Raw genomic sequence first — 10,846 nt, forward strand, 5'->3', positions numbered from 1 at the left:
CTCCAATTAGTTTCTGCTCTGTTACCCTGAGAAGACAATTCTACAAACACCAGCAATTTAGTTCTGTTCCCTGTGAGAGGACCAAAATTGGTGGAAGAAGACTTTTTGAAAGCATAATTAAAATCTGGGGGAGAAACTATACATAAGAGGTTGCAGAGAATGAGAGATAGGTAGAATCTCTCACAAGAGCTTCAAACTGTTTGGAAGAAACCTTTTCTTACCCATTAAGGTGTTCTTACTTGGGTCTTCTTGGGAAACTGCCATTCCCTGAGAGGAACGTGCCCTTGTCTTGGAGCTTCCAGTGACCACCTCCATGAAGGATCCCTGGGACTGAAATACCATCCAAGAGCAAAGAAGTGTTAAGGTAACTCAAAGAGATGGATTCTTCCCCTTCCCCTCCAACTTCACAACTTAGTATGTTCAGCAATGCCAACAGATGATGCTATTACAATCATTTGACTCTGAAAGTGGCAATGGAGTAATTTGCCTAAGCAGTTAATTGTTGCTCCTAGATACTTAGTTAAGTATAGCTTCTATTAAGTAATTAATTACTGCATTCATACTTTAAGTCCAGAAAACAAGGGTAGTGAAACACTTAAGCATTCAAGAATATTATCTGTTTGGAGCATGAAATCTTCTCACCTGCAGGTCTTCCTGCTTCTTTCTCTCTCTTTGGCTCAAGAGGAAGCCTTCTGCTAGAGCTACTGCCTGGGAGCTGGTCTCTGCTCCACATTCCCTGACCCAGCTCTTCACCTCTGGGGGCAGGATGGCCAGGAAATGTTCCAGAACCATGAGATCTATCATCTCAGATTTTGTGCTCCTCTCTGGCTTCAGCCACTGACTGAAAAGGTGGTACAACTGGCTGCACATCTCTCGTGGCCCTGCAACCTCCTCGTACTGGAAGTCACTGAAGTGCTGGCACTTATCATGCAAATGGATGGTTTCTTCAACAACATTATTTTGCCCAGTTCTTCCTCCTCTGATCTCAGGCTGAGCAATACAAGGACCTTTTCCTGCTCCTTCCTCTGGTGGGTACCGTGAATCCATTTTCTCTGCCTTCTCTAATATAAGTTTGTTTGTTTATTTAATTTAATTTTTATCCCACCTTTATTATTTTTGAAATTGAACCAACGTTTTTCCAGGATCCAAAGTTACTTTTTTTGATAGGACTTTAACCACATGAAGAGACCGTGGACAACTCTCAGTCCTCTTTGCGTACAAGTAATTTTCAACTGCAGAAAATGAAATCCATGAAGGGAAAAAGATGCTTCCAGGTATGTATCTGGATGGAAAGGAAAATAAATGGCTAGAAATACAGAGAACTGCTGACCAGGATGCTATCCTTCAGCCCTTTTGGCTCTTTAATAAAAATCCTCCTCCCCAAATCCTAAGGCATCTCTTGTCTTTCTGCCTGAAGGAAAGAAAGATGCAAGCAAGCCATCACCGTAGGGAGAGATCTGGCGTTTAATCCAGCTAAGGCTCCATCCACCCAGGAACTTCACTCTCTGAATGGCAGCAACCGACTCTCTCAAATGTCCTTCCATGTATGCCATGAAAAGCCACCTTAGAAAAGGAACTGGGAACCGTTGCCCTTGTGTGGGCAACACAAAGAGGCCGGACTCCTCCCAAAAATATAACATGGAGGCTACAGATGGAGCACTCCCAGTCTGGATCTGGATTTGGCTAGAAAACCCAACTCTGCTTTCCCTTTTACCTGGAGGTCCTGGGACCCAGTTCGGAACTTGCATGCAAAGTGCTGAATCGAACTGAATCTGGCCAGGTCACACGTTCTCACCTCCTCGGCACACTTGGATTTCCACGCTTTCCTCATTGGTAGAAACTTCTCCTCCCCCCTCCCAAATCACCGATTTGCTTCTTCCCTCCCAGCCACCCCGTACAGATCAGGGAGTGTCTTTCTTCATGGCCAAATGGTCTCTTCTCTGATCTCTGTGCATGAGATTTTTCTCGCCCAGAAGAGGCATGAAAAGAAGCCTCAGGACTGAGGGCATGAGTTGGGGCTCGCGTGGGGAGAAGGGACCCCAGGCTCTGCCCCCAAACAGAGCTTGCAATATTAAAGAATACCTCTCTCCGGATTGAGCACAGCTTGGCTTTAACGGGAAGAGGCCACCAGTCACAGCTCCTCCATCCCTGCCAGAACTTCTTGCAATCGCTTTGGGTGTTGGGAAGCGCAAGGCGAGCAAGGACCTCAAGGGGGAAAGCTTTGTTTGTTGCACTCACTTCCGATCCTTAACAACAACAAAAAAATCATCTCATGGCTTATGTTCCAGAAGGAAGCACGTGTTTCCGACCTGATCAGGCGCATGCTCGATTTTTTTTCTGAAGTTCGGCGGCTGCCAATACAGAGTGCGCCGCCTAGCGGATCCAGCCTATAATGGTTCGGGGACCGTGGAAGGGGCGGACGAAGGGGGATGCATTTCTCCTTGCAAGCGCGAATATTTTGGGAATGGGGAAAAAAATCTGCCTCCCAGCGAGAAGGAAGGCAATGCTCGGAGATGAGACACCAAAGGGCAGGGAGGCAACTGCGGAGCCGTGGGGAAGAGCTTTGGGGCTGCTCCATCTGGGCCCCCTTTAAGGACCATCGAAGCAACATTTCCAGAGACTCATGTTTGCAGACTGTAGCGTGACCAGCTCTAAAGTCAAACAGTTTCTGTTATGGATGGCTTTGGAGAGGTTAAGAGCAGGAGCATCCTGTATGAACCTCATTTTTTCGTCTTTGTGTATGTGCACAAATGGTTTATCAGCCTTTGGGAGGGGCAGGTTTAAACCAGGTTTTAGCCTGGAGACCACTAGGAAATTTCAGAATTGTAAGCTAGTTTGGAAGTCAAGAAATATCCTAAAGAAGGCAATGATAAAGCTCTTCTGTATTGTTTGCCAAAGAAACTGCCATGACTCCCTGGGAGGTGAGCCCAAATGCTGAATAAAAATGTTATCTCTTACATTGCTCAGTTTTGGACGTCTGCCGTTCCAACTCCTATCTTTCAGGCCTGCTCCATTCCAACTTTCACACTGTTCCCCCATCCAGCTACCCTTCTCTGGGCTTCTCTTTTAAAAAGGGTGATTTATAGGTAGGCACATTTTCCCGTCTAGTGTGAAGAGAAAGCAGAAGGCAATCTACAAAAAAGGCCCATCGTAATTTTGCCTGTTGCTTGCAGCAGAAAAGCCTCAAATCATACTTCAGGAAATGGTGTGGTTTCTAGAGGCCCCTGCTAGTTTCTTAGGCTTAATAACTTCCGCATTTTGTCTTTTCAAGTGGGTTGTTGGCTTGTTTCAAAGGAAGAGCTGCTTCAGAATTGCTTCTTTTTTAAAAAAAAGCATAACAGGTGCTTAAAAAGTGAGAAAAGTATGATAGAAAAAGTAAAATAAAAATATGAAATATATCATTACAATTCTATAGTTACAATTCTATATATATAATGCAAATATATATCTATATTTCTAATACAATTAAATAACCATCATGCTTTCCCTAAACTACTGTATTTTGTATAAATCAGTCTTTTGGCCATAATAAGGGCTCGGCGATCCATTTACATTGTCCTGTTGTCGAATTCCTTGTATTAGTTCTCCATGTGAGGACTACCTGTACATTCTTGAATTTGGTTGTATGTTGTTGTTTATTTGTTTAGTCGCTTCCGACTCTTCGTGACTTCATGGACCAGCCCACGCCAGAGCTTCCTGTCGGTCGTCAACACCCCCAGCTCCCCCAGGGACGAGTCCGTCACCTCTAGAATATCATCCATCCATCTTGCCCTTGGTCGGCCCCTCTTCCTTTTGCCTTCCACTCTCCCTAGCATCAGCATCTTCTCCAGGGTGTCCTGTCTTCTCATTATGTGGCCAAAGTATTTCAGTTTTGCCTTTAATATCATTCCCTCAAGTGAGCAGTCTGGCTTGATTTCCTGGAGGATGGACTGGTTGGATCTTCTTGCAGTCCAAGGCACTCTCAGAATTTTCCTCCAACACCACAGTTCAAAAGCATCGATCTTCCTTCGCTCAGCCTTCCTTATGGTCCAGCTCTCGCAGCCATATGTTACTACAGGGAACACCATTGCTTTAACTATGCGGGCCTTTGTTGTCAGTGTGATGTCTCTGCTCTTAACTATTTTATCGAGATTTGTCATTGCTCTTCTTCCAAGGATTAAGTGTCTTCTGATTTCCTGACTGCAGTCAGCATCTGCAGTAATCTTTGCGCCTAGGAATACAAAGTCTTTCACTGCTTCTACATTTTCTCCCTCTATGTGCCAGTTATCAATCAAGCTGGTTGCCATAATCTTGGTTTTTTTGAGGTTTAGCTGCAAACCAGCTTTTGCACTTTCTTCTTTCACCTTCATCATAAGGCTCCTCAGTTCCTCTTCACTTTCAGCCATCAAAGTGGTATCATCTGCATATCTGAGATTGTTAATGTTTCTTCCAGAGATTTTAACTCCAGCCTTGGATTCCTCAAGGCCAGCTTGTCGCATGATGTGTTCTGCATACAAGTTGAATAGGTAGGGTGAGAGTATACAGCCCTGCCGTACTCCTTTCCCAATCTTAAACCAGCCTGTTGTTCCGTGGTCTGTTCTTACTGTTGCTACTTGGTCGTTATACAGATTCTTCAGGAGGCATACAAGATGACTTGGTATCCCCATACCACTAAGAACTTGCCACAATTTGTTATGGTCCACACAGTCAAAGGCTTTAGAATAGTCAATAAAACAGAAATAGATGTTTTTCTGAAACTCCCTGGCTTTTTCCATTATCCAGCGGATATTGGCAATTTGGTCTCTAGTTCCTCTGCCTTTTCTAAACCCAGCTTGTACATCTGGCAATTCTTGCTCCATGAACTGCTGAAGTCTACCTTGCAGGATCTTGAGCATTACCTTACTGGCAGGTGAAATGAGTGCCACTGTTCGATAGTTTGAACATTCTTTAGTGTTTCCCTTTTTTGGTACGGGGATATAAGTTGATTTTTTCCAATCTGATGGCCATTCTTGTGTTTTCCAAATTTGCTGGCATATAGCATGCATTACCTTGACAGCATCATCTTGCAAGATTTTGAACAGTTCAGCTGGGATGCCGTCGTCTCCTACTGCCTTGTTATTAGCAATGCTTCTTAAGGCCCATTCAACCTCACTCTTCAGGATGTCTGGCTCTAGCTCACTGACCACACTGTCAAAGCTATCCCCGATATTGTTATCCTTCCTATACAGGTCTTCCATATATTCTTGCCACCTTTTCTTGATCTCTTCTTCTTCTGTTAGGTCCTTGCCATCTTTGTTTTTGATCATGCCCATTTTGGCCTGGAATTTACCTCCAATGTTTCTAATTTTCTGGAAGAGGTCTCTTGTCCTTCCTATTCTATTGTCTTCTTCCACTTCTGCGCATTGCTTGTTTAAAAATAATTCCTTATCTCTTCTGGCTAGCCTCTGGAATTTTGCATTTAATTGGGCATATCTCCCCCTATCACTGTTGCCTTTTGCTTTCCTTCTTTCTTGGGCTACTTCTAGTGTCTCAGCAGACAGCCATTTTGCCTTCTTGGTTTTCTCTTTCTTTGGGATGTATTTTGTTGCCGCCTCCTGAACAATGCTGCCAACTTCTGTCCAGAGTTCTTCCGGGACCCTATCTACTAAGTCCAGTCCCTTAAATCTATTCTTCACTTCCACTGCATATTCCTTAGGAATATTAGTGAGCTCATATCTAGCTGATCTATGGGTCTTCCCTAATCTCTTTAGTCTGATCCTAAATTGTGCAAGAAGTTCATGATCTGAACTACAGTCAGCTCCAGGCCTTGTTTTTACCGACTGTACAGATGTCCGCCACCTTTGGCTGCAAAGGATGTAATCAATCTGATTTCGGTGTTGTCCATCTGGTGAAGTCCATGTATAAAGCCGTCTCTTAGGTTGCTGGAAGAGAGTGTTTGTTATGCACATTGAGTTGTCTTGGCAAAATTCTATCAGCCTATGTCCTGCTTCGTTTTAGTTCTCCCAGGCCATGCTTACCTGTAATTCGAGGTGTCATTTGACTGCCCACCTTAGCATTCCAGTCTCCTGTGATGAAAATAACATCTCTTTTAGGCGTGTTGTCCAGTAGTTGCTGCAGATCCTCATAGAACTGCTCTACTTCAGCTTCTTCAGCATTTGTGGTTGGGGCGTATATTTGGATCACTGTGATGTTAGATGGCTTGCCCTGAATTCGAATTGAGATCATTCTATCGTTTTTTGGATTGTATCTGAGCACTGCTTTAGCCACTTTACGATTAATTATGAAGGCTACTCCATTTCTTCTGTGGTCCTCTTGTCCACAGTAGTAGATCTGGTGGTCATTTGATGTGAAGTGGCCCATTCCAGTCCATTTCAGTTCACTGACTCCCCAAATGTCGATCTTTAATCTTGACATCTCACCAATAACCACATCCAATTTGCCTTGGCTCATAGATCTTACATTCCAGGTTCCAATGGTTTGTTGATCCTTAGAATATCGGATTCGCCGTTCACCACCAGCACTGTCAGCTGCTAGCCGTCCTTTCGGCTTTGAGCTAGCTGCGTCATCACATCTGGGGCTAGTTGAACTCATCTCTGTTCCTCCCCAGTAGCATTTTGACCATCTTCCGACCTGGGCGTCTCATCTTCCGATGGTATACCGACATATCTCTGGTTGTACTGATCCATTTAGTTTTCACAGCAAGAATACTGGGGTGGGTTGCCATTACCTTCCCCAGGGATCGCATTTAGTCTGACCTCTCTGTCATGACCTTCCTGTCTTGGGTGGCCCTTCATGGTTTAGCTCATGGCATCATTGAGGTGCTCAAGCTCCAGCACCACGACAAGGTAACGATCCTTTGCTGAAGCCATGAATTCTAGTTCGTCCTTAACCACAAAGCCAGTGGGATGCCTTTCGGCCAGTTGCTCTCTCAGCCCAACCCACCTCACAGAGCTGGGGGAGAAAAAGGAGGGAGGAACATAACATTTTATAAAATAAAGGCAGGGTATAAATCTAATGAAAAAAAAAATTGCTCGTATAGTAGGATCTAAGAAAGTCCCTGAAGTAAATGCTGAAAAACTCTGAAAGTCAATGCTGACAATAAGAACCAATCCAACAGGAGGGACCTACAAGAAGAGAGCTGGTTAGAGACTCGCAGCTGATTGGCAGGTGTCCCTCCACCAATCAGAAGGCCCACACCAGGTAGCAAGAGGAAGAGAGCATTAGAACCAGCTTGAAAGAGACAAACTCTTGGGGGTGAAAGGAAAGAGGGCTGAACTAGATGGAAGAGGGAATTGTCTTTGGTAAGGGGTGGGAGGAGGAGTCTTTTCTGGTGGGGGAAAAAAACCAGAACCAAACTGAAAGCTGGGGAGGAACGGATTACAGATCAGTGATTCCCAACCCTTTTGGCACCAGGGACCGGTTTTGTGGAAGACAATTTTTCCACGGACCTGGTGGGGGTGGGGAATGGTTTCAGGATGATTCAAGCGCTTCCTCCTTTTCCCGACCTTTTATTCTTGTTTTCTTCAGGCCATTTGGAGATAGCAGCCAATGGGCTTGCTTTCTCTGACAGGCGGCAGATCTCAGGCAGTAATGCGAGTGATGGGGAGCGGCGTAAATACTCAGGCTGTAAATTTGCTCGCTTACTGTTCTGACGCACTAAACCAGACACAGAAGAAGTGAAAACGGATTTATTTATTTATTTATCACAAATTAATTAACAACTGCAATGGCTAACGTGGCTGAAACTGGATTCAAATCAAAAGGCTGGAGACAAGGACTGAGGTTGATGAAAACAGACGAGGAATTAGACCCAGCTGACAGACTGAGTCAAGCAGTGGCAGGATGCTCAAAGCAGCCGGGTAGGAACTGGCTTGCACAACAGCGAGGCAATGACAAGGCGGGACTGAGTGGATGAAATCGCCACAGCAGGACAGAAGTAAATGTAGACTGAAGAACTGGCTCGCTCAGCAGCGAGGCAAGAAGCAGAGACGACCAAATGAGTGACAGTCAGCAACTCCGAAGGCAGCAGCGATCCAGCAGCTCAGCAAGAGAAGAGGTTACTTCAATCAGCTGAGGAGAATAATCCAAGGACCAGCGACAGCACCGCAGCAGGCAGGAGACGCGGCAGCCCAGGGCTTCAGAATGAGCGGCTGTCGGCAACAAGATTAGGAAGCAGGAAGTGCGGCAGAGGGAGGCTTCGGAGACAGCGGCTGCTCGGCGGCAGGAGGCACCGCGGAGAGAGGCTGCAGGGACAGCAGCGGCTCGGCAGCAAGGTCAGAAGCAGGAGAAGCGGCAGAGACAAGATCCTGAAGGGAACGGTCAGCAAGCAAGCAAGGTAGGGAGATCGCCTGAGGCGACGAGATCTGAGGAGAGAACGATGCCCACCGACAACCCGTTCTTGGTGAGGGCGCCTTTTAAGCGCTTGACTTTCCCGCCATTTTCTGTGGGGAGCCAATCGCCTTTCGAGCTCTTGAGCTCTCTTTGCCGCCCTCCGTTGTCGAGCGCTGATTGGCTGCTGAGTCTCTTCATCAGAAACTTCACCAATCAGCGGCTCTGAAGGCTCTTTAGTTTTCGCCCCCTCACCGACTGTCGCCACACAGTCTTCGGACTCCATCCTGACACCCATCGCTCGCCTCCTGCTGTGCGGCCCGGTTCCTAACAGGCCACGGACCGGTAGCGGTCCGCCGCCCGGGGGCTGGAGACCCCTGCCCTAGAGGACTTTACGATGTGAGCAAGATCTGTTGGAGAATGGAGAGTTGCTGAACGTGGGCAGGGTGTATGTGGTGGCGGGGGGCCCTCAGAGTTAATAAACCCAGGACCGGAGTGGGAACAAGTCCCACAAAGCTCCCCCAGGTCTCAAACCAGCAGGGAGGGGGGTCCCTGGATACCTGAAAGATGGGGGTGTTGGTACACACATGGTTAAGTAAACAGGGTGTAGCAAATGTATGAACAGGGTCTGAAGGGAGCCACCGAATGAAGAGTATTCCATGATTAAGGCTGAGTTCAACTTCCCTTCATTCATTCAAGCTGGCCAAGAAATGACATGAAACCCTTGCAAATAACAGGTCTCAAAACTCTTTTTGGCTCTGAAATACAACACAGGTTAGGACTCTCACCCCATCTGGGAACTCTTATCTTTAATAGCCATCATGATACTGTGAGCTTACCTTGAACATCTAAATACAGAAGAAATACTACTTTCCTTCTGGGAAAATAATAGTACTTCTGAATTGTCTTTGCTTTTAATTTAATTTAATTGTATTAAAGATATTAAGAAGCAGTTTTGTTATGGCGTATCTACTGATCTGAGGTGTAAAAAAAGGGGCTGGCTGTGGAACATGGTGCAAAGCAACACAATACTTAAATATAGATCCAGAAGGGGGGAAAAATCACAGAAATATTGAAAGACAGCACATTCCTACATAGAAAAAGTGCTCAGAGATACAGAAAGACGCATCTCAGGAAATGTAGAATGGTACAGAAACGCAGGGTTCAAAAGGCTAATCTCTGTAAGTGAAGTGGATCCTTTGAAAAGACCAAAGACAGAGACAGCCAATATAAAATATAAAACTATTTTATTAAAAAATGTAAGGAAGAAACATCTATTCTGTGAGGAATTAAACAGAAGACAATAAAATGGCTCTCCTAATTTTTTTTAATAAATTAGAGATCTAAAGAGCCTCCTGAAACAGTAAGAAACTAATTTGATGTCTCTTAAATAATATGAGGTGATAAAGGAACAGAACTATTGAAAGAAAAATAATTACAACAGCCAGACCAGAAAATGCAGAAACACAAAGCACCAGTTTGAAGCAATCTATGTTGGGAGAGACAGAAAAAGGAGAGCAAACTGTAGGAGAGGTAGCACAAGGAATGCAGCTGGAGGAAGAACCATTGAAGACGATAACTAAAAGCAACTAAAACTGCAGAAGGCCTCTTTTCTATCTTAGTGGGGGAAGGTCAGAATTTGTCACTATTGGGGAAAGCCTCAATCTATTAAATGTCTTTCATTATGATGAGGCTGTTTCTCTACTTCTAAAGGTTACACTCAATTTTGTTTTTGTCTTCTATATTGTATGCCATGCATGATTTTACACACTTCAATAATGTCCCCTTTTAGCTGCCTTTTTAAAGCTGAGGAGTCCCAAATGTTCCCACCTACTCTCATAAACAAGATGTCCCAGCCCCCCCATCATTTGTGTTCCCCTCTTCTGCGGTTTTTTCACTCCTCTATTCCTGTTTTCAAACAGGTCCTCCAGACTCATGCATAGCATTCCACATGCAGAGGTGCCAGAGATCCATAAAAAGGTGTTGCCTTGTTGGCAGCTTTATTTTCAATCCCTTTTCTAATTATCCCTAACCTGACATCCCTTTTTCACAGCTGCCGCACACTGAGCTGCCTTCTTCACTAAGCTCTTCACAACTCCTGGTAAGTAACGGAGCTCAGACACCAGCAGAGTATATGTCAAATGCTATATGTGTATATGTGTGTCGTAATGGGTAAAATAATGTTTTCTTACTAAATTAAAACATTGTTTGGTTTCACCATCCAATTAAAATAGTTCCTTTTGGAGCTCCTCATGGTCACTTCTGATTTTCACTATCTTGAATGATTTTGTAATCTGAAACCTGGGCCAGGTCACTGCTTATTACACTTCCTTGTCTGTTCTTTCTCCTCTCTCTTCACCCTTTTCCCTCTCCTCAGCTGAACTCTCCTCCCAAACTCTCTATTCACTTGCTTCGTGAACATGAGTAACTTCTGCAAAAGGGGGCAGTTCGCTGCTTGCTCCAAGTCAGGATCGTGTATGAAGAAATTAGAAACCGCTGGAAGAAAATGCAGTGGCCATTAAGGATGAAGTGGTTGATA

At 44.9% G+C, this 10,846-nt stretch overlaps 2 protein-coding genes across 3 annotated transcripts in view; one reads left to right on the forward strand and one right to left on the reverse strand.

Annotated features, from left to right (window-relative positions):
- LOC134491915 (zinc finger protein 420-like) overlaps nucleotides 1-10,846 on the forward strand; it is a 363,546-nt gene that overhangs the window by 181,446 nt on the left and 171,254 nt on the right. The gene's annotated exons all lie outside the window — the stretch shown is intronic.
- On the reverse strand, nucleotides 16-1,091 carry LOC134492013 (zinc finger and SCAN domain-containing protein 16-like). 2 transcript variants are annotated; one of them, XM_063296138.1, is made up of 2 exons: nucleotides 643-1,091; nucleotides 16-330 (listed from the first exon to the last, which is right to left on the reverse strand). In XM_063296138.1, exons 1-2 carry the CDS (start codon nucleotides 1,045-1,047, stop codon nucleotides 181-183), a joined length of 555 nt encoding a protein of 184 aa, XP_063152208.1. In that variant the 5' UTR covers nucleotides 1,048-1,091; the 3' UTR covers nucleotides 16-180. The 2 variants fall into 2 exon arrangements, with proteins under 2 accessions (XP_063152208.1, XP_063152209.1); XM_063296139.1 differs by having other exon boundaries at nucleotides 19-70.

The sequence above is a fragment of the Candoia aspera genome, chromosome 2 (assembly GCF_035149785.1).
Source record: "Candoia aspera isolate rCanAsp1 chromosome 2, rCanAsp1.hap2, whole genome shotgun sequence".
NCBI classification, from domain to species: Eukaryota; Metazoa; Chordata; class Lepidosauria; order Squamata; family Boidae; genus Candoia; species Candoia aspera.

Bases quoted from the DNA above. Each gene is read 5' to 3' on its own strand.
- LOC134492013 (XM_063296138.1), bottom strand. From the start codon at position 1,047: ATGGATTCACGGTACCCACCAGAGGAAGGAGCAGGAAAAGGTCCTTGT. The intron at 331-642 runs GTGAGAAGATTT...ATGGTATTTCAG, and splicing joins AGAAGCAGGAAGACCTGCAG to TCCCAGGGATCCTTCATGGA.